The 24,506-nt window shown below is 37.7% G+C and overlaps 1 protein-coding gene across 5 annotated transcripts in view; it reads right to left on the bottom strand.

Moving 5' to 3' along the window:
- Window positions 1-4,070: 4,070 nt before the first annotated feature.
- The window catches only part of CNOT6 (CCR4-NOT transcription complex subunit 6), a 72,369-nt gene continuing 51,933 nt past the window's right edge, over window positions 4,071-24,506 (bottom strand). For 3 of the 5 annotated variants that reach the window (XM_064595782.1, XM_045890679.3, XM_064595783.1), the window contains 8 exons: window positions 17,286-17,390; window positions 17,136-17,204; window positions 15,707-15,864; window positions 14,851-15,005; window positions 14,119-14,273; window positions 12,961-13,191; window positions 11,050-11,252; window positions 4,071-8,176 (listed from right to left, as the gene is read on the bottom strand). In XM_064595782.1, coding sequence (XP_064451852.1) covers window positions 7,964-8,176; window positions 11,050-11,252; window positions 12,961-13,191; window positions 14,119-14,273; window positions 14,851-15,005; window positions 15,707-15,864; window positions 17,136-17,204; window positions 17,286-17,390 — 1,289 coding nt within the window. In that variant the 3' untranslated portion in view covers window positions 4,071-7,963. The remainder of the gene's footprint in view (window positions 8,177-11,049; window positions 11,253-12,960; window positions 13,192-14,118; window positions 14,274-14,850; window positions 15,006-15,706; window positions 15,865-17,135; window positions 17,205-17,285; window positions 17,391-24,506) is intronic. The other 2 variants (XM_064595784.1, XM_064595781.1) reach the window with 1 other exon arrangement.

Genomic DNA, 24,506 nt, shown 5'->3' with positions numbered 1-24,506 from the left:
GTCGTTGAGCGTCTGCCTTTGGCTCAGGTCGTGATCCCAGGGTCCTGGGATTGAGCCCCACATCGGGCTCCCTGCTCCGCGGGGAGCCTGCTTCTCCCTCTCCCGCTCCCCCTGCTTGTGTTCCCTCTCTCGCTGTGTCTCTCTCTGTCAAATAAATAAATAAAATCTTTAAAAAAAAAAAAAAGAATACAAGCCCTTTTATAGCTGGCCAAATCCACAAGCTCATATCCTGTTATAGTTAAAAAAAAAAATCTGTTGGACCTCTAATCCTTATTTCAGGTGATTAATTTCATCTATTATTCTTTTTTGACTGTTGACAGGAAACATAAAATTCAGTAAATATTTGAAGAAAATGTATCCTACTGTTGCTCACTTCACTACCTTTAATTTTTTTACACTGGTTTTTCCTTTTCCTCTGGTGCAACAAATTGCAATCATCATTCATCATGAAATTCGTGACGAATTCTAGTCTTTTTTTTTTTTTTTTAATAATTTTTTTTTAAAGATTTTTTTTTTTTTATTTATTCATTTGAGACACAGAGATACAGAGAGAGAGAGAGAGAGGGAGAGAGCATGAGAAGGGAGAGAGGGAGAGGGAGAAGCAGGCTCCCCGCTGAGCAGGAAGCCCGATGCGGGGCTCGATCCCAGGACCCTGGGATCATGACCCGAGCCGAAGGCAGACGCTTAACCATCTGAGCCACCCAGGCGCCCCGAATTCTAGTCTTTATTGTTCCAGTTGTGGGACTAGCTCAGTTCTGAATCAGCACTGATTTTAAATTTAATAATTTGCCCATACTTATTTTTTTAAACAGAAAAAGAATTTATATTAAAATGAACAAAGGCATCCCAATCACTAATGATTTACACAGGCACAGCAAGTCATGCTGCTGGCAGAAAGTACTCAAACATATTATGGTTACTTTGGTTAGTAAAATATTGTTAGGATGGAATCAGTTCTTTGACATCAACTGGAGATGTGTAACACAAGCAATACATTGGTTTCACATCTTACACAATGTGTCAGATAAAGGGAAATTTGGTCCTAGCACAACAGTACAGTTTCACTGAAACCGAAAAACGTCTTACAATCCCAGTCCCACTAGGCATATTTCAAGAGCTCCAAAGGCACATGTGGCTAGAGGCTAGGCTAGAGGCAGAGGCTAATCCTCTGCATGACGGGAAACTTAGAATTCTCGGATTCCTTCCATTTGTAATGGGTTGCTCTATTAAAGTATCTTCTAATGCCTATTAATTACTTAACTATTCAGTTAGGGACATACTGGATCTCTTTTGCAGACTAAACTCTGAATGAAAAATAAAGCAAAATGAAGTGAAGTATAGCTTGAGAAACAAAATTCTTTGCCTAAATGTTTTTGTGAGGTCAGTAAAGGAGAAAGGAGGGCCTTGGCAGCAAACACCATAAGGGACGGTAAGTCAGGGTTTGCCTAATGAAAGTAATGAGTGACTGAACAAAACTCACTTACCTGTCTTTTCACCCACAAGTGATGAGGGACAAATCAAGATTCTTATTGATTCTATTTCCTGAACATTTCAAGTTCTCCTTCCTTTTTTCTCTTACTTCCTGGCATGCCATCCTCAGCTTATCCTGTCAACTGGACCATGCCAGAAGCCAGTTAACTAGTTTTCCTGTTCTAATCCACCCTCCAGAGCACTGCTACAGCAACCTTTCTGAAACATAAACCTGGTAATGTTGCTCCTATTTAAAACCCTTACCTGGCTCTTTATCACCACCTGCAGGATTAAGTTCAAACTTTAGCACGTGGCTCAAGGTTCCAAAGGCATCCAGTGTTCCAGACACTCCACCAGTGTGCTTCCCACTGAAGACCCCCTCCTGTTTCGAAATTCGTAACTACGCAGGATTTCACAAATCTGGGATGAATAATTTGCTATTATTCATCTGGGAAACAAGTTCTTAGTCCTACAAAACTAACTCTAAGGTCGCCTCTGTAAAACTGTAAAGGCTCATGCAGACAGAGATTTGCTCCCTCCGTACCTGGTATACATTTCCAATCTTAGCGCAGTGTCTGACGAGAAGAAATTGCAAATAAGTATGGATCAGTATGGTGACCAAGAAAAGTACATTAAGAACTCTGATCACCAAAATGGACCAACTACACACAGCGCCCACACCATCGGGGCTGTTCAAAGTTATCACTAGCAAGCATCATGTCAGGGAGTAGAGGAAAAAGGTTCTGGTAACTCACAAAGCTCCCAATGTTGAGCACATGCCCCTCACACGTACGTCACTGCCCTGAGAACCAGCCACCCGCACCAGCGTGAATATTAAACGGGAAGCAAGCCCTGCATCCTGCAGACTTCTACCTGGTTTTGGTCACACCATCATTCCTCCTCAGTGTCCTTAACAGACCAGGTTTTCAAGAATTACATGAAGTTGGGGAACAGTATAAGTTAGTAGGTGTGCCGCACAGGGAAGATACTGAACTCACCGGGCTGTAGGGCTGGTGGATGAGGCATTAACTAAGACACCGTTGTGCTGACGGGCTCCTTGGGGCCTGCAGCTTACTCACTGTGCTAGGAAGGTTGACAATATCTGGCAGTAAAAACTCTCGAGCCCGCCCGCCTCTGGGCACATTGGTGTAGTGAGCAAAATTTCTTAGGACAGGCCCAAAATAATTTAACAGCTTTTTAATGCATTAGAGTGATCTGAAGTTTGCCGACTTTAAAAACTGCCATCTCCTTATTTATTTGATTAAAAATGTTAATGTAGCTAAAGAAACCACAGAAACTGGTTCACAGGCCACCTTGTCATCCAGCAGTTTTCCCAATTCCTATAGACTGGTGGGTTAGAGTCATCTGGGAAGCACTCAGAACATTTTATGTTTCACTATTTGGAGGAAATTAACTTAGATATTTCTCAAACTCTTGTAAAATTCTACTAAACACTATCTTAAGAGTCTTCTAACACATAATCTGTTTATTAAAATTGTCTTTATAGTACTTATGAAACTTAAAAATCAATTTAAACTTGAACACCTAAATAATACTCCAAAATGGGAATTCTCAGTATATGCAACATTAATAGAACACAAAAGCATTATTCTAAATATATTTCACTTTTGTGTTCCCTTAGGTACCTGGTTCCTCTCAAGAACATAAACTAGAACTTATAAAGTAACATGGGCATTTCATTTACTTTTTCATACACTTACTTTTTGACAATTATAAAGAGGAACAAGACTTCTGTTACAGAGGTAAAATTATATATTAAGGATTAGGTAGAAAATGCCTACTTTAAAAAGTGGACATCTTGGGACGCCTGGGTGGCTCAGTCAGTTAAGCATCTGCCTTCAGCTCAGGTCATGATCCCAGAGTTCTGGGGTCGAGTCCCATATCGGGCTCCCTGCTTGGTGAGGAGCCTGCTTCTCCCTCTGCCTGCTGCTCCCCCTGCTTGTGTGCTGACAAATAAATAAAATCTTTAAAAATTAAAAAATTTTTAAAAAAAGTGGACATCTTGGCAAACACTGTCATCTGATTTTAAGTGATTTTTTTCTAGCATCTACATTAAAAATTCACATTTGTCATAGAAAGCAGTTTCTAAAATACAAATGGACTTTTTCTGAAGAGTTGGGAAGTCACATTTTTAAAGTTTATATATACAATAAAATATACATGTGAAAAGTAAAACATCTAATCAATTAGTAGAACCCCACCAACACAATGTTTGTCACCATATTTAAAAGCATTTATTTAAAATATGTCAAAACTCCTTCTAAAAGACGAAGACATGAGCCCATTTCTTGTATTAACGAGGTATATGGTAACAATGACAAAATTCCTAAATGCATATGGACCATCAGTTGCCTAAATAAAAAAATGAACTTTGGCAAAGATGTAAGTGTTCTACAGAACAACACAGCCAATGCAGCATCTCCCCATATCATGGCCCTCGTCCCCCATTCACCCTTCCCCCTTTCAAAGGGTGAGTTACAACCCTGCCCCAGGTGACTCAAAATTTTAATTATGTGGTCTGCTAACATTTATTTTTCTCGAACCTCAGTACTACAGCTATACAAATTACACTTTTAAAATATTTGAAACAGATATTGAATTTATTGGTTGGCTATGAGTAGGAAAATACATCAGTAAAGAAAAGAGACCCTGTATATAAATATAATACTAGCTAGTTACAATTTGACCAAGAAGGTTCCACTGAAAAGAACAGTAAAAGCCCTTGTTACCACCAGTCCATAGGTACATATTCGGTTTCCCATCACCCTTATCAAAGAGCTGCCTAGGCAAATGCGACATTCTTTGAGCTTAGTGCAGATAATGTGCTGGGTTTTGTTACATGAATGGTAAACAAAAATTAGTCCAGTGCATTACACAATATAATGTACTGTGAATAAAGACTAGATACTCTATTTTAGACACTACTTCAACATACCGGTTATTAAATTTTATGTAACCAAAAAGAAGAGCAAAGTGAACATCTTAAAATACTGTTTACGAGTAGGGGAGAAACACTTGCTAAAGGTGTTCTTTGAATTATCTGCAGCATTTGTACTGAAAATTCTGACTGGTTCATCAAAAGAACAAACTGCTGTAACTATTCTGCCTAGGTTGGCTTTTGTCTTAATATGACATGACCCCCAAACCTTAAGTCACTATGGAAACTAATTCCATGAATTTAAACAGTAAAAAAAAACGGAATAATACAACTGGAATTTATTACTGAAAACCTGAATCTTAGAAGAGCTTTGAAATGTTAATTTCAACATTTAGAAGTGCATCCCACCCAATTTAATAATGTCCTTAGGTTTCAAAGTGCTAACTCAATATAAGTTTTCCTGGCTGTCACCAAATCAAGAATAAAAACACATTTCTTGGAGATGTTCCTTGACTGTCTTCTAGGACTAGTAAAGTTGCAATCAACAATTTATTTCTACTTTAGTTTAAATTATGCCATAAATTAATTTTGATGAACATTATTTAAATTCTCAACGCATAAATAATTACCAATAACACGGTAAAATGTACTTCAAGAGATTTACAACAAGGAATTGTGTGCCTCCAAATTTCTGATCAGTAAAAACAGAAAACATACCCCAAATTTTCTGTAAAACATTCATAAAATGGATTTATCCAGCAAGAACACTGAAATTACATTATGGCAACACCACATTAAATAGATCTGTTACAGAATTTTGAAAAAAAATCTATACTGAGAAAACATACTAGTTTTTATTGCATTTTAAAGAGTTTGGATTACTGGAAATTATCCAGGACACAGAAGATATTTAGAACACAAAACCTTGCTTAACAAAAGTACCAATCTATTTTGGTGTGACTGTTTATTCCCTACAGACCCAAAATATTTCTTCCTCTTTTGAAGGTTACAGTTGTAAGTCTACACTCTTGGTTCAATTTATCACTGTCTAAATAAGATGGAGAGGTTGTTCAAACTGACCCACAGAATGCAGTGTGCCCAGAAGAGGCAAGAACAAATAGTCTCAAGACATAACAGGCCCTTATATCTTACTATGCTGCCCCCAAATTCAAATATATTGCAGACAATAACAAATACAGATGAAAACATTTTTGTGTAAAGCTCAAACCTTTAGCATCTAACAAGTGCACTCTAGTTCCAGCGTCTATGAAAAGAATACATCCTCCATTAACAAATACAAACGGGTAAGTGCTTCTCCCCTCCCTCTCCATAAAGCTCTCTGGACCTGTTATCACATAATGCAGATCATAGGAAAAGCGGTCTCATTGCCTCATCAGTCCAACCAGCTCCAGCTCACCTTTGCTGGAAATTGTCATGATGCACATTACCAACACAGTGTTTAGGAAAAATGAGTAAACACACCTTTTATTCACACCTTACAATAAAATAAAATAAAATAAAATAGAATAAAATAAAATAAAATAAAATAAAATAAAAACAAAAACCCCATAAAGAGTTATGCATTGGTTCTACATCAATAAAACCAGCTTTCCAATGTACTGATTATAAACTGGACGTGTTTGGTGTCAGCACAACCTAAACAAAAAAGCAAAAAATAAAAAGCCATCACAACAAAATCTTAAAAAAACCTCAAAGGAAAAATCAGGTCCCAGACAAAGATTCAAGATCAAAACCTTTTGGAAAATTCTTTAAAAAAGAAAAAAAAAAATCATTTATTTAAACAGTATGTAATTTTATTTTCTCTTAAAAACAGAGTAAGCACATTTAAGTGCTGAATATTTTTCATAAAATTTTAAGTCATTATTCAAAATGACTCATTTTCTGTATAAAAATTGTTAATAACATTTCAACATGTTTTTCTTACTGCTCACATGTTGTCCTTTTGCTCCCCTGCCTGCAGTTGAAACAAAAGCAGTTAGACCAAGTTCCCTCTGAATTCATTTGATTTTTGAGAGAAGAATGAATGAGAACAGAATACATACAAGTTAACTCTGCAAAGTTAAAAGCTAGCTTTAATCTCGCATCTACTACTGATGTTATGGGCAAAATACAGGGTGCAACAGAACTTTTACCTTGGCTGACCTATTAAAATGACTTAGTCACTTTATAAATGATCTGAAGAATTGTCTCAGGGACCTGTTTTGAAAATACATCTCATTTACACTGCTTCATAAATGGAAAATTATTTAAAAAAAAAAAGAAAGGAATGATTTTTAAAAAAACACGGAGATGAAGGAATACGTGGAAAACAAAGAATTCACATGATAGTAGTATTCCGGGTGACGGACGGCATTGTGCAATGACACCAAGAAGCAGTGCTTGGGTCTGGTGAGCAAAGACCCAGGGACCCACCTATGAACATGTTCCAAAATGTGATATTCAATGCTTCACAATGGAAAAAAAAAGCCACAGCTTATACAAAAGCGTTTTCATAAAATTCTCACAAATGTTAAACAGTATTTAAAAAATATAAAAGAGGCTGCACAGATCTTCTCTGCATGCACAGGCAGTGCTTGGTGAGAACAAATTTAGGCAGGCACAGTGGAGATAGGACAGGAAGTGTCTCAAAAAGGAGTTAAGAAGCTGCATCCAAGCAGCTGTAATTTTTTAACTTAAAAAAGTTAAAGATTTAAAAATATCAGAATGTACATATATCAACCATTACATTCAGTCCATAAATGCCTACAGATCATTCACTGCTCAGCTTATCTGTCCTGGTAGATAGCTTTTATAAAAACCCAGGAATTCATGGATAAGTTGCCTCTGGTCTGAGAAAATGTCCAAAGCTTTAAGCAGATTTAGATTTAAAGAGCAATGTTCTCAGTTTAAAAATAAAGTAGTACAAAAGGGCCAACAAAACCCTAACAGTGCAAATCATCAGCAGAGAAAGTCTGTTGCAACTTCTTTTACAAGCTGGCCTTTATAACACATGAAACAGTAAAAAAACTTAGCCTTAGTTTACAATACAATCATTTCCAAATCTGATTTTTTTTAGTACAAAATTTCATAAATCAGGTCTTCTGTGGATCATATACAATCATAAAGGCTAAATTCAAAGTCTCTATTTTACAAACAAGTCTGAAAAGGGAGGGAGTAAAGTATGGAAGAATGGTCTCTGGATGTTATTACTGGCCTCAAAAAAGTAGTGCTACAGATTTCTGTGCAAAGAGAATATGCTGTTCAAACATTTTCCTATTTCAAGGCATGAAAATATTATATTGGATAGAAGAAACAGGAAAATCACTTGTAACAAATTAAAGAGAGGTGTAAACACACCAATCCCTGTCTAACAGTATATAAAGCATATTGGGCTCAGAATTTGTTGCTAGCACCTGGCTTTCATACTATATCCTTATCAAATAATCAAGATTGAAAATTCAAATCATCAAGAAAGAGGAAAAAAAAGAAAAAACAAAACAAAACAAAAAACCCTGGTGGCCATACCTCACTCCCCTATAATCAGATTTTATGAGTTTACAAGTGAAACTGAGGTCGTCCTCTGAAGGTACTTAACTACCTCCTGCCAGGAAGGTGAATGCCGTTAACGTGGGGCAGGAAAGGCAGTAAGAGCTCCAGTTGTGCAAAAAGTGAGAAGTGGTCGGAGGGGATGAGTGGGTGTGGGCAGCCACTGATATTATTCTCAACTAGCCAATGGTGGTCCAGAGGTCCCAGGATGCCTAAAGTGTTCAGCTGAGGTTTCGAATAGAAGATGTAGTCAATGATACCCTGAAAAACAAGGAAAAAAAGATGAGGCCTCACATAAGCTAACACTGAAACACTGAGAACTTTCAAGACGTACCCTCACAGTCATGCTTGATAAACATGTGGGAAGAGGCAGTACTACATAAACCAAATGGTCCCCCACATGTCAAATCTAGCAGAATGAAAACAGTTTAGGGATGATAATCATTCATTCTTCCTCATTTCTGGACTTTTTCACAATCTTTTTTTTTTTCTTTTTTTAAAGATTTTATTTATTTATTTGACAGACTGAGACACAGAGAGAGAGGGAACACAAGCAGGGGGAGTGGGAGAGGGAGAAGCAGGCTTCCCGCAGAGCAGGGAGCCCGATGTGGGGCTCGATCCCAGGACCCTGGGATCATGACCTGAGCCGAAGGCAGAGGCTTAACAACTGAGCCACCCAGGCGCCCCCTTTTTCACAATCTTTAATGAGACCTACAAGATCCTTCATGGTGTGGCCTCAGCTTCTCTTTCCTAACTTGATTTGTACTATTTTCCCATGCTGACTACTCCATTACCACACTAGCCCTTTTTTTGGGGGGGGGGGGGTGTTGGGAGGGGAGAAAGACATTCCTTGTAGGTGCCAAGCTCCTTCCTGCCCCAGGGCCTCCACACATGCTCTCCCTTCTGCCTGGAGCACTTTCTTCTGTGTCATTTGGCTAATTTCTTCTCAATCTTTATGTCAAGTTCATTCACCTTCCCAAGTCCTTCCTGAATCTTGCCCCCACCCACTTACTACCCGCTACCACTTCCAAGTCTCTTCTCTTGCTTATGCGCACCCTGAGGTGTAACTGCACACTCATTTGCGTCTCTCCCACAGGACTGCGAGGTCCACGAGGGCCGGGACGTCTCTGCCCTGCACACTGCCAGCAGCACCCAGGCCCAGCACTGGGCACCCAGGTAAACACCTCTCAGTTTGCCCCTCTCCTCCCTGTAACTTCAGCCTCTCCTCCACATGCTTTCAGCCAAAAATATTTAAGCACATTCAAGTGTCTTCCTCTTATCTCTATATCAGCAACAGGAACAGAGAGAAAAAAGAATCCCTAATCTCTCCTACCTTTTCGTTATCACCCTCACCTCCTCTTCAATCAATCTGCTTCAAGTAAGAATCTCAACGTTGGTTTTTACTACCTCCTTGCCCAGGATTATTCTTTAACTCTCCACATTCTAGTCTCTGTGCCTAGCTCACCAGTGAAGCATCTCTCACCAACAGTTTCTGGAAGCTGAAAGCATGCTTCTTTTCCCCAGAAAGGCCTTCTGCCTTGGCAGTTGGGCTCCTACACTGTCCTGGTTTACCTCCTCTCTCTGGCCACTCTTCCGTCACTTACATGTTCCTTTTCCCCAGAGTCTGCTTCAGCCTCTCTTCATCTCCACACACTCATCTGTTCCCAGGGTTAAATCATTATCTACAGCACTGCGGCCCCTCCAAAGTCAAATTTAAAAAATTTCAAGCTTCTCAAGTTTCTCAAAGAAGACTAACAAACAGCCCTCCCCTCCGAAATTAAGACCCAGTTATCACTAGTATTTAACACTCTAACACACAATCTAACCTGAATGATTCTTTTTCCAGGAGGTTAGAAACTAAGATTCAAGAGCAGAAATGCAAAAGATAAAAAGAACAGATGAATGCAAGTCCTAAACAACCACTGATATTAAAAATGAGGAGAAGCACTATGGCAAGGCTCCATATTATAAGCCGTTAACTGTGTCTGAATGCATATAAATAGAAGATATATTTTTAAACGGCTAATATAAACCACATTTTGGCACTCGAGGAGTACAATTTCAGTTAAAATATGAGAGATGAAATATGTCACTCCAACGGACACCAAATTAGATAGTATGGTACCTTCTGAACAGCTGTTAGCAATGAGCATATGAGAAACATAATTGCCCCAAAACAGTGACAGTAGAACTCAGGATTTACTATCATTATTTCATCTGATTTCTTACACTGGAAACGACTCTAAGAGGTAACTATCAAGTAGGAACGGGACACCAATCACAGAAGCGTAATAAGAGAATACTGCTGTCAACTAATTCAAGATGGCTTACTTCCGGTCTCAACACACATCCACATTTCAAAGATATAATAAAGTTACAAGACTCTCCCAAAAAATGGAGGTTTACAAAGTTTCTCAATCTCAAAAGTCACCTTGAAATCGAATGTCCATCAACAGAAGAATGGATAAAGAAGATATGGTGTGTGTGTATATATATACACACACACCATATATACATACACACACAATGGAATATTATGCAGCCATAAAAAAAAAAACAACCCACGATATCTTGCCATTTGCAACGACCTGCATGGAACTAGAGGGTATTATGCTAAGCGAAATAAGTTGATCAGAGAAAGAAAAGTATCATATGATCTCACTGATATGAGGAATTCTTAATCTCAGGAAACAAACTGAGGGTTGCTGGAGTGGTGGGGGGTGGGAGGGATGGGGTGGCTGGGTGTTGGACATTGGGGAGGGTATGTGCAATGGTGAGTGCTGTGAATTGTGCAAGACTGATGAATCACAGACCTGTACCTCTGAAACAAATAATACATTATATGTTAAAAAAAAAAAAAAATAGCAGGAGGGGAAGAATGAAGGGGGTGGAATCGGAGGAGGAGACGAACCATGAGAGACTATGGACTCTGAGAAACAAGCTGAGGGTTCTAGAGGGGAGGGGGGTGGGGGGATGGGTTAGCCTGGTGGTGGGTATTGAGGAGGGCACGTACTGCATGGAGCACTGGGTGTTATACGCAAACAATGTATCATGGAACACTACATCAAAAACTAATGATGTATTGTATGGTGACTAACATAACATAATAAAATAAAATTAAAAAAAAAAGTCACCTTGAAATCGAACGTGTAATTTGTGTAAGGCATCAGGCCACTCTCATAGGCACTCTTTAACTTGAAACCATGCGTGATCCTTCCATTGGTTGTCCCGTTTTTCCCATTACAGCTGAAGTTTGTAAGACTTTCATTATATCTCAGTTCCTTAAAGTCTTTATGATTTGTTTCCACTCCACCGGTGCTTAAATACTCTACAACACCTATAATGAAAATACAGGTACTTTGTTCATTGTCCAGTATAATATGCAGTGTACAAAACTGAAAAAATGTAATAGTAACTACTTTAAAACACACAGTCCCCCTTTCTAAAATGTTTGTTATTGTTTTGTTTGTTTTACATTTCCCAGAACTTATCTAAGTCCATTTTTACATGGTTTTGATCCTAATATATTGAATACTTTATATTTTGCTGTGCTGGCGTTTCATATTTGTTAAACTAGTTCCTTATTTCTTAAAAAAATTCAGCTTGTTTTTACCTTTTTTTAAAAGAGTTTATTTATTTAATTTATTAGAGAGAGAGCACGAGCAGGGGGAGGGAGAAGGTTAGAGGGAGAAGCAGACTCTCCACTGAGCAGGGAGCCCAAAGCGAGGCTGGATCCCAGAACCCTGAGTTCATGACTTGAGCAGAAGGCAGATGCTTAACCAACTGAGCCACCCAGGCATCCCTTGTTTTTACTTTTTAAAAAGAGTTAACTCCATAATCAACATCTTAGTATCTAGGTTTCTGCCTATGTTGAATTATTTACTTGGTATAAAATGCCAAGATTAGGATTAAATGTGCCCTTATACATACTGTCAACCATGGAAGAGAATGCCATCAGCTAGACGGGCTCTGCAAATAGTTATTTTACTTTTCATTTAATTAGTTAGTAAAGTTGGACATTTTCCCATGTGTTTGCTATTAAAATACTGTATCTTTTTTTTAACACTGAAATGAGGCTTAGTATGTATTATTTGACTTTGCCCCTTAGATACTCTGTAGTTAAACAGAAGGCAGAACACATGAAGAGAAACTGTCAGAGAACAATCCCCCACTGCTTCAGCAGCAGTGATCCTGGAGAGCTCTAAGAGATGGGCCGAAGAATTATGGATCTCAGATACCTTTACCTGCCCTGAAAACAAATTTTGACAGTTTTTATCTTCTTCCTGGCTCTCATCCATCATGACGGCAATGAACTGCAAGTGAACTGAACCACTCCAAATGTATTTATACTTACGTGCTCAGGCACATGTGCAAGGGCAAGGAAAAGTACTTTGTGCCAGTGACAGAGTACAAACGAAGAGGTGAAATACAAAAAGGAATACTTAGTCTGACATTATAAGAACTATGGTTTTGTTCACTGTGCTATCCAATGGAAAAGTATTCAAGGATAAGCCTTTCTGTATTCTTCTACATTGTAATAAAAATCAAGATCCCTGTTCTTTTTTGTTCAAATCACTAGCCTGATCTGTGTAAATAAAGGATCTCAATTTCCACCTAAGGTGTATTGGTATCAAGCCCACCAATATTAAGATCCTGTAAACAGCCATTTACACTGCATCCTATTACTACATGCTGGAATCCCAGAGAAGCTATCTTAATAACCTTCTCAGAGTTTGCATTATATGTGACTTGGGGATAATGAAATATAATCATATGTTCTTTAACAAGTTATTTCAAGTTATCAACTACATGTTTATCGAAGATGATTAATGTCCTTCCTCCTTAGGTGTTCATAACATCATCTCATTTTCCAAAATAGTCTCCCTAACTACACACACAAAAATGCTAAATCTGATTCATAGCTGCTGCTATAAGCTGAATTTTCATTTTGACTAAATTTGGAATTACCAAAAACAATATATTACAAAAACAATTTAGTCAAAAAAAAAAAAAAAAAGCATTCTACATAAAATATCTTTTCTTACCAGAATCCGGCAAAGAATTAAGATCTGCACATAACACCAGTGGAATAGTTCCAAATTCTCCCACTACACTGGACTGGAGGTTTCGTGAGGCTTTATCAATAATGTTCTTCACTTCTGAGAGGAACATCATAGTTTGAACCAACTTCACATCAGAGTATTCAGGGTCCCAATGCATATGAGCATTAGCCACAAGAATAAGTTGTTTTTCTGTTCCAAGATGTGGCTTTCCAGCTATATTAGATAAAAAGAAAACAAAGAGACAGACAAAACCCGCCCATCAGCCCATATAGTCTTACAGGATCTGAAAGCAAGTAGTATATCTCAGAGTCTCAGGAACAAAAAAGGACCCTAAAATTTACCTAACAATCACCCACCTGATGACTAAATCTACGGTAGCACAAACCTGAAAAACAGTCCTCTATGCTCTGGTTGAATAGTCTGAGGTAGGGCATTCAGTACTTGAACACACACAGCCCATTCTATTTGGGACAGCTTTATTTTTAAACAGTTGTCTCCTTAAAACTTCTGGCTTCATTCAGATGTCCTAAATTGGGTCTCACAAAATTAAATCTACATCCTTTTTCTTAGATATATTTAATACAGGCACTAAGTTCCATCTTTATTTTCTCTCCTTCAGGTTAAACATCTCCAGTCCCAATTGTTCCTCAAGTGACACAAGTTTCAGTTCTCGGCATGATGGTCACTCTAAATGTACTTTCAATTTGAAATAAGTGGTCCATTTATCCAAAACTCAGAACATTTAAAATAATGATTACAAGTAGGGCAGGAGGAGAAGTTAGCTTACAGAGTATCCTTGCTGCCACGAAATTATAGAAGGGTATGGAGTTCTTCTCTCTGAGCAGTTATTTTAGTTAATATTTATTTCAACATTTCTTTTATGTAAAAAATTATTGGGAGCAAAAAAACCCCATTTTTTTCTTTGGCTTTATGCCTTTCAAAGTTTGAAATACTTTTCTGGGCACTGTGTTCTCATCTTAAGCTTTGTGGTAGAGAAAAAGGGATATGGTATTCTAGAAATGACTTAAATTCTCACTGAGTTTCTTCAGGTGTTAAATAAGACTATTAATACATAACAAATTTTCTGCTTTCTATTAAATTTTGGAGGTCAATTTTACAGGAAGTGAAAAGGTCACTCACATGACATTTCAATCAATTCCTTTCGAAGTTCTAGCAGTACTGCAACTCCAATGTTATCTTTTGTCATGACTCTGTTCAGCATAGCTTCAGACCCTTCTGAATTTGCCATTGCTAGCTGATTAAATTCAACAGTGTGTTTCTGAACCAAAGTAAATCTAAAACACAAACAAAAACACACACACAAACATAGAATTGGGAATACCAAGGTATTAGCTTTGTGGGAAATGCAGTTTTCCCAAACTTTCTTAACAAATATGATGGCATGTAAATCACATTATGGAAAATCCTCCACACTTCACACCAAGCTTCCCACATCCGTTTCAAGTTGTTCTCAGTCTGTTACTGATAAAAACAACATCTTGAAATACTTTTACAACTTAAGACAATGTAGTCATCTTCTGTTTTAAGTTTCAAGTTGGAATATTCCATCTTATAATTTTTAAATAATTCTTTTCCAAACTATAGGTTTAAGAATCCCTCTACCATCCTAGAGGGAATGATAATTACGAGGTGTTTCAATTACCAATTGGAGTTAAACCCTAGTGAACACCTGAAGAAACAGCAGCACTTTCAACAAGTCTCCCAAACAAGATCACTTCTGATGCTTCAAAACCAAACCCTTCAACACTAAGAATACAACACTTCAGTGTCCGATTTGCCAACTAATTTCCACACCCCTGACTCCCTGCAAATACTGAGAAAATTTTCTTTTTTAAACATAAGATGACTTACTTTTCTGTCTTGAAGAATATTGCACAGCCATCGACATGTTTTCTCTCTTGTTCTGACATTGTCCGAGCTCTAGACTTAGGACTAAAGAATCCATTATAGCCACGTTCTTTCAGTTCTACCAGAAAAAAACTGTAATACTGTTCTGTTTCAACCTCCTGAAAAATTGCAAATGGCAAAGTTATTCATAAGACAAAAATCAGTCCCATGCATTAACTTTACATGTACAGTTTGAGGGGCTGAAATAATTTCAAAGGACTAATCTGCAGAATAAGGAACATAACGTCTTTCAACGTACATACACCTCGGTGTGTGTGTATTTTCTTCTATTTTAGAACTGATGGGGAGTAAGAATCAGAGAGGAGGAACTTCGCAGATTCTAAATGCAGACCACAGGTAGGAAGTGACTTGCCCAAGGTCGTGTAAATTATTATGAGAGTAGGACTGAGACCCCAAGTTACTGTGCGTCAGGTTCAATGCGCTTTCCACTATGCCCTAATTATTCTATTACTGCTGATGGTAAAGCAAAACTATACCTTGACAATGCCATAATTTCACTAACACCGCCACCCCATTAAAAAACAGTGCCAAGCCATCTGGGAGAGAAAGATGAATATTTAACTGTCATAGCAAATGCCTAAAACCCAAATTAACCCATTTGCTTCATTTGGCAGCACAGTGGCTGCAAAACAAAGCAGGCAGGGAATGCTCCCAGGATTTGCTAAAAACAGAGCCAATATTTTAAGAATTGCTGAGCTGGAACTTCAAATGTGTTAGGGTAATGTGTTCCCAGTCTGTCCCTTGCTTATCAACATTGAGGCATGTGCACTTTACACAAACACTTCTTCTCATGACTTACCTGAAGACTTATGATATCAGCATTGCAGCTCAAAATTTCTTGAATAATGGCCTTTTTCCTGTAGTCCCAATTTAGTGCCCAAGATGGACAGTAGCCGTATAACTGCCGGGTCGCATATTTATCACAAAGAACATTATAGCACATGACAGAAAACAAGGCTGTAGGAAAGATAACTTTACTTATTCACACACGTGGCAGAAAAAAAAATAATTAATTTCAATAGTTTTTACTTAAATGCTAAGTTTGACTTTATTTCACTCAATATATATTCACTGAAAAGCTACTATATGCCAGACATAATGGATAAAAGTAAAGTTGAATAAGGAAGGAAAGACAGATAGCTGAATAAATAATGATACGATGTGTTATCTGCTATAGAGATACCCACAGAAGGTTCGAAGCTAAAAGACTAAGATCTCGAGCCTCTCTGTCCCTAAGACCAGGGCTCATCACATCTGTACTCCCTCCACCACTCTGCTAACTGCTAATGCAGAATGTGGAAAACTGACAGTTTTCCTAATAGGCATGGCTAATTTTCTTCTATAGAGCAACTATTATTAATCCAAGTGAAAGGAAAGAGGTATCATAGACCAAATCCTGTTACACGTATCATGTAATTCCCAAACTATTTTCATACAAGTTAAGTTAAAAAGAAATCAGAGGGGGTGCCTGGGTGGCTCAGTCGTTAAGCGACTGCCTTCGGCTCAGGTCACGATCCCAGGGTCCTGGGATCAAGCCCCGCATCGGGCTCTCTGCTCCGCGGGAAGCCTGCTTCTCCCTCTCCCACTCCCCCTGCTTGTGTTCCTGCTCTCGCTGTCTCTGTCGAATAAATAAATAAAATCTTAAAAAAAAAAAAAAAGAAATCAGAGGCCATTAGTTCATTTTCTCTCTCAAGTAAGTGTTCTGGCTGTCTTACAATTCTGTAGTATCAAATACATTTGGAACTTGCAATATAAAGATTTTGGTGTCTTTATTATAATAAATGAGTTTGGTCAGTACTTGACAGCGGAGCTTCTTCTCAACAGTGGCACGACTGACATCATGGGTGGGTAAATTCTCTGCTGGGGGCGGGGGGCGGGGGGGGCGCTGTGCTGTGCAATGTAGCATGCTTAGCAGCATGTCTGATCTCTAACCAGGGGCTGTCAAGAGCACTTCCCCCAGCTGTGACAATCAAAAAATGTCTCCAGACATTGCTAAATGTCCCTTGGGGGATGAAAATGCCTCTGGTTGAGAAGCACTGCTCGACAGCACACTTTTGCATAGTAGGAAGACCAGCTAAGCAACAATTAAGTCTTTATTATTCTCTCTCAAACCAAATCAGGTCTTAAGCATTCAACTGTAACACAGCCCATAATCTAACCCATGCCAACACACTGTTAGATTTATAATACCAAGTAAAAACAAGTTAAAAAAATATAAGGCTACCAACCAGTTGGCCTTGTTCTGTCTGGTTCTTGCAACATAATCCAAGATCTTGGAGGTGGCTGTTCTGTTGAAACTAGTTGAATATAAAACACAAAATTAAGCAATATTCTTACACATCTTCCTAAAAAAATTGTTTGAACAAATGACCACTTACTTCTTTTTGCAGTACCTGCCAAATTATCAAGCAAATAGTTCAGTAGCCTTCTTGTTCCATCTGGTTCCAGATAGAGGTTCAATATATCCTGGGTAAGTGGATTTCCTGGAAATATTTTTTAAATAGGTAAAATGAAACCAAGAAAGGTAACAAAATATTTCGAAAGTAAAAAAATACCGAAATTATCAGATCATCTATAACAATGTATACAATTACTTGTAATATACCAAACCCGAGAAAATATTTTTCCAGTTTTTGATAAGAATAAAAATGATTCATACCATGTTCTACAGAAGTAGTCAGAAAATGATTATTGTGGACTGATGTCAATCTAGAAGAGATCTAATAGTGCTCTGTATCTGGCCCTGCCTCAACAACACTTTTATGACAATCAAACCCAAGTGAAACTAGAAGGGGAAGAGTGGGAAGGAGGGTCAGACAAGGGAAAGAGGACAGCCACTATGATGAATAAGAGAATCAAAACTTAAGAATGCAACAAAGCTAACAAGATATCCTAATGACAAATGTAGTCTGCACTTAGATTTTTAAAAATTCTACTAAATAAAGTAATAACAAGATGAGACAGATTTGGTTTAAGATTAAGTCACTAAGGAAAGGGGAAAACCCCAAAGCTGTGAGCCATCCGTAAATTCAGTAACTCTTTCCTAAGTGCCAAAAATGAAAGCAAGTGCAATGATTTACATATATCTACAAGAGTCTCAAATCCTCTCAGAAGGATTTCTTAAGTGCTTATGAAAATTAACAGTACAATGAACTGCTTGAACAGTGCAGTTCCTACCCACACCACACAAGGGGTATATATATTGTTCTGGATGCCACAGCCCCACTTTAAGAAAGACTAATACATTTTATAGACTGAAGAAGACAAACGATTTCTAAATCATTATAAAGTGATTATAAGATCTTAACCATGCCAAATGAAAAAAGATTTTCAAAAGATATTGCCCCCCTCACTTTCTCTGCCAGAGAAGTGTTAAAGAGAAAGCCAGCAAAAACAGAAGGCTGAGTAAGATTCAGAGTTTCATAATGTAGTATGACTATGTCCAGTTTCAAGTGAAAATCACTCATCATACCGAAGATTTCAAACTAAATGAAGAAAGATAAACAAGATTCCAACACCAAGATGACAAAAACATTAGAGTGATCTGATCTAAATACAGCAGGCATGACAAAAAATGCTTAAATGAGAATTAACAAAAACATGTTTGAAATAAATGAAAAAACAGGAAGACTCAGCAAAGAAAAACAAAGTTTTGGCAAATGAACAAAACATGTTTTTGAAAATGGAAATATTAAAACTGAATAACAGAATAAATGAAATAAAAAGTTCAGTGGATGGGTTCAACAGCAACACAGAGGGTCAGAGGAAAGAATCAGTGAACTGAAGACAGAACGGTAAGAATTACCCAATCTGAACAATAGAAAGGGAACTGAAAAAAATGAACAGAGCCTCAGGGACCTGTGGGACCACAACAAAATTCTAAGGTTCGTGTCCTCAGAGTTGTGGAAGCAGAGAACAAGAAGCACTGAGCTGAAACAGTACTCAAAGAAATAATGGCTGAAAAACTCCCCAAATTTGGAGAGAAAAACAAACCTGTGGATTCAAAAGTCTGATAAAACCCAAACAGGACACACTTAAAAGAATCCACAGCAAGCCACACCATAATTAAACTTCTGAAAACTAAAGACAAAGAAAAAGTCTTGAAGGCAGCCAGAGAAAAACACCTTACCTCTAGGGAGAACATGCTCTGAATAACAGCAGACTTCTCATCACAAGCCACGGTAGTCACAGGGAAGTGGCACAAGATTTTTAAGTGCTGAAAAAAAAGAACTGGCAACCCAGAACCAATATCCAGTGAAAACAGCCTTGAGGAAGGAAGGAGAAATAAAGACATTCTCAAGAGGACAGAAAACTAAGAGAATCTATTGCCAGCAGATCTATCAAAAAAGAATCAGAACAGAAGTTCTCTAAATACAAAGGAAATGATGAAAGAAGGAACCTTGAACATTATAAAGAAAAAAGAATATGATCTTCAAAAGGGGGCAAATATAATAGGCTTTCCTTTGCTTAAGCTTTCTCACTCATGTTCAGCCATTAAAATATTTTTGCAATACTGGTTTGGTTCTAAATAAATGTAGAGAAAATATTTAAGACAATGATACTATAAACAGGGAGCAAATAAAAAGTCATCAAGAGAGTTAGGGATTATATATTTCACTCAAAATGGTAAAATGATAGCACTAATAGACTTGATAAGTTCTGTATGTTGTCCACAAGAAACTCACTTGAAATGTAACACTATAAAAGCAGGTTGAAAGGAAAAAGATGGAAAAAGATGTCATGAAAACAAAGGAAAGCAGTAGTGACTAATTAGTATCAGATAAAGTTGGTATCAGAGAAGATAAATTTACTAGAGACACAAAGTGACATTACATAATGTAAAGCAGAACACATAGCAATTCTAAACACGCATCCACAAAATGACAGAACTGAAAAATATTTTAGGCAAAAACAGAACTGAAAGGACAACAGAGAAATCTCCAATTATGCTGGGAAACTTTAACACTCCTCTCTCAACAACTGACAGAACCAGACAAAAAAACTTCCAACACCATCAATCTAACAGACACTAACTAGGTTAATATATAGGATCCAGTTGAGATTTATAGACCATTCTACCTAATAATACCACAATACATATTCTTGTGCATGCCCAAGGGACATAAACTATGTAAAGACCATACCCTGGGCCATAAACCACCAAACATCAACAAATTTAAAAGAACTCAAATCATACAGAATTCTTCAACCACAAGGGAATCACACTAAAAATTAGTACTGAAAAGACAAAAGGGAAATCTGGAAACACTTGGAAAATTCTAAACAATCCATGGATCAAAGAGGAAGTTTTAAGGAAAATTTTAAAATGCACTGAATTAGTGAAAACGAAAACACACCATATCAAAATTTATGGCTGGACACAGCTAACATAGAGCCAAGAGGGAAATTTATAGGACCTAATGCATACGTTAGAAAAGGAAAAATCTCAATTCAATAATCTAAACTCTGATCCTAAGAACCTAGAAAGAAGAAAAGCAAAAAGACAGATTAAAAATACTAAAGAATAGGAATCAATGAAATTAAAAACAGAAAAAAGGAATTTTTTAAAAAGCTGTTTCTTTGAAAAGATCAATAAAATTAGTAAACCTCTACCAAGACTGACAAAGAAAATGAAGACAAAAATTACCCATATAAAAAGTGAAAGGGGATATCACTACAAACCTTACAGAAATCAAAAGGATAAGAGAATACTATGAATAACTCTACATACATAAATTTAACAACTTATATGAATGGGCCATTTCCCTGAAAAACACAAACTGTCTGAACTCACTCAGTACATAATTTAAATAGCCCTATACCTATTAAAGGAAATGAATTCATAATTTAAAAACTACCAGAAAAGAGGGGCGCCTGGGTGGCTCAGTCAGTGAAGCATCAGATCATGATCATCTCAGGTCATGATCTCAGGGTTGTGGGATCAAGCCCCACGTCAGGCTTCATATTCAGCGTGGAGTCCACTTGAGATTCTCTCTCCCTCTTCCTGTGCCCCTACCCCTGCTCACGGCGTGCTCTCTAAATAAATAAATAAAATCTTAAAAACTGCCAGAAAAGACCAAACTGTTTTGCAGGAAAATTCTACTAAACACTTAAAAGAATTAACTCTAATTCTACAGAATGTCAGAAAACAGAAGATGAGGGGGCGCTTGGGTGGCTCAGTCATTAAGCGTCTGCCTTCAGCTCAGGTCATGATCTCAGGGTCCTGGGATCGAGCCCCGCATCGGGCTCCCTGCTCAGCGGGAAGCCTGCTTCTCCCTCTCCCACTCCCCCTGCTTGTGTTCCCTCTCTCGCTGTGTCTCTGTCAAATAAATAAATAAAATCTTAAAAAAAAAAGAAAAAAAAACAGAAGATGAAGGAACACTTTCAAATTCATTTCATAAAGCTAGTATTACCTAAATACCAAAACCAGACAGTGAGCATACAAATAAAAGACAAATACCCCTCATGAATATTGAGTCAAAAATCCTTAAGAAAATATTAGCATACAGAAGTAAGCAATAGGACGCCTGGGTGGCTCAGATGGTTAAGCGTCTGCCTTCGGCTCAGGTCATGATCTCAGGGTCCTGGGATCGAGTCCCGCATCGGGTTCCCTGTTCAGTGCAGAGCCTGCTTCTCCCTCTCCCTCTGCCACTCCCTCTGCTTGTGCTCTTCTGTCTATCTCTCTGTCAAATAAATAAATAAAATCTTTTAAAAAAAGAAGTAAGCAATAAATAAAAAGAATGAGAACCATAACCAAGTGGGGTTTATTCTAGGAATACAAGGCTGGTTCAATATGCAAAAATCAATTATAAGGCTAAAGGAACAAAATTATATAATCCTATCAACTGATGCAAAATAGGCATTTCACAAAATTAAAAACCCATTCATGATTAAAAACTCCAGAAAAAAAGAAATAGAGGGAAACTTCCTCAAATTGATAAAAGACAATCCACAAAATACCTACTGTTAACTTTATACTTAACAGTGAAGACAGAATACTTTCAAAGATCAGGAAAAAGGGATGTCTGTTCTCACAACTCTTATTCAACATAGTGCTAGAAGTTCTAGTCAGCACAATAAGGCAAGAAAAAGAAAAAGCAGACATATTGGTAAGCAAGAAATAAAATCATCCATATTTGGAGATGACATAATTTTCTACTGCATGGAAAATTCCCCCCAAATTAAAAAATTTACCAAAAAAAAAAAAAAAAAAAAGCAACTCCTAGAACTAGAAGTGAATTCAACAGGGTGGAGGACACAAGATAAAAATACAAAAATCCAATTCAAAAAGATATATGCACCCCTATGTTTACTGCAGCATTATTTACAATAGCCAAGATATGGAAGCAACCCAAGTATCCATCCACAGATGAATGGATAAAAATGTGGTATATATGTACAATGGAGTATTACTCAGCCATTAAAAAAAAGAGAGATCTTGCCATTTGCTACAACATGAATGGACCTACAGGATATTATACTAAGTGAAATAAGTCATACAGAGAAAGAAAAATATGATATCACTTATAAGTAGAATCTAAAAAAACAAAACAAATGAACAAGCAAACAAACAAACACCAGACTGTTAAATACAGAAAACAAACAGGTGGCTGCCAAAGGGAAGGGGGGAATGGGAGGATGGATGAAAGAGGTAAAGAAAACAAAAAAATCCCCATTGTATTTCTATATGCCCAGGAATGTACACATGGACAGCAAAATTTAAAACACTATCAGTTACAATCACTCAAAAAAACCCACCACAAACAAAAAGAAATAAATCTAACAAAACATTTACATAACTTATATACCAAAAACTACAGAATATTGATGACAAAAATCAAAGCTCTAAATATAGGGAAAGATATGGCATGTTCATGGATCAGAAGATTCAGTTCTCCCCAGTTTGATCTCCAGGTTTCACACAATTCTGATCAAAATCCCAGCAATATTTCTTGTAACTAGAGACAAGGTTATTCTAAATGCATATGGAAAGGCAAAGGAACTAAAACAGTTTAAAATGTTTTGAAAAAGACAACCATAGTAGAGGAATCAGTCTATCCTATTTCAAGACTTAATTACCCTATTTCAACTTTCAAGTAACTACTGGCAAAGGAATAGACACATACACCAATGGAAAAGAGAGAATCCAGAAATAGATCCACACAGATATGTCCAACTGATCTTGGGAAAAGGTGTAAAGGCAATTCAATGGAGGATAGACTTTTCAACAAATGGTGCTAGACCAACTGGACATTCATACACTAAGCATGAACCTTCAACTAATCCTCGCTTCTTTTAGCTCAATTTTAACTCCAAATAGATCACAGACTTAAATGTAAAACATAAAACCATGAAACTTTTTTTTAAAAAAGATTTGTTTATTTTAGAGAGAGAGTGGGGGGGAGGGGGAGAGGGAGAGAGAATCTCAAGCAGACTCCCCACTAAGCACAGGGCCTGATGTGGGGCTCCATCTCACGACCCTGAGATCATGACCTGAGCTGAAATCAAGAGTCGGACGCTCAACTGACTGCTGCACCACCCAGGCACCACAAACCATGAAACCTCTAGTACAAAACACAGGAGAAAATCTCTGGGATCTAGAGCTATTCAAAGCATTCTCAGACTTGACACCAAAAAGCAAGATCCATAAAAGGAAAAATGATAACAACTTTATCAAAACTAAAAACTTCTGCTACATACAAGACCCTGTATGATATTGTGATTTATAATAAGAAATATATATATATGTATCTGGTCTTCATCCACTTTCTTAAAGCTCCTAAACCCCTTAAAATTTCCTATGTGAAGAAGTTGTAGAGGTGTCTCTTGTTAACAAAGTAACTTTCAGACCCCACCTAAGGACTGGAGACTGCTTGACAGAGAAACCAACCATGTGACCAGAGAGCTGGAATTTTCACAGTCCCACCCTAGAGGAAAAGGGGACTGGAAGTTGGCTCAATCAAGGCTAATGATTTAATCATACCTATATGTTATGAAGCCTCTGTTAAAAACTCAAAAGCATGGGTTCAAAGAGCCTCCAGGTTGGTGAACACATGGAGATTCAGGGAGAATGGCGTGCCTGGAGAGAGCATGGAAGCTCCATGCCTCTTCCCCATACCTTGCCTTATGCATGCATTTCTTCCATCTGGCTATTCCTGAGTTATATCCTTTTATAAAAAACTGGGAATCTAGTGAGTAAAAGGGTTTCCTGATTACTGTGAGCCACTCTAACAAATTAATGGAACCCAAGAAGGGGTTGTGGAAACCTTGGTCAGAAGCACAGGCAAGGAGCCATCGGGTAGGACTGAACCCTTATCCATGGAATCTGATGCTATCTTCGGGTACGTAGTGTCAGAATTTAGTTGAATTACAGGACATCTAGCTGGTGTCCTAGAACCGCTTGTTGGTGTGGGGGAAAGCCCCCCAGCGCTGGAACTGGGCGTGTTAAGGGGATGAGGAGACTACATATTGGGAAAATAATGTTTGCAAATCACATCTTGGTCAAAGGCCTAGTATCTAGAATATATAACAGACTCCCAAAACGCAACAGCATAAAACAGTCCAATTGGATAGAACGTGGCAAAGACATGAAGACTATA

This window comes from Mirounga angustirostris, unplaced genomic scaffold (assembly GCF_029215605.1).
Source record: "Mirounga angustirostris isolate CCGP_5_RB_7025 unplaced genomic scaffold, mMirAng1.0.hap1 SCAF_7, whole genome shotgun sequence".
NCBI lineage: Eukaryota > Metazoa > Chordata > Mammalia > Carnivora > Phocidae > Mirounga > Mirounga angustirostris.
The sequence above is the reverse complement of the archived record's forward strand: the minus strand, read 5'-3'. Positions and strand labels throughout refer to the sequence as shown.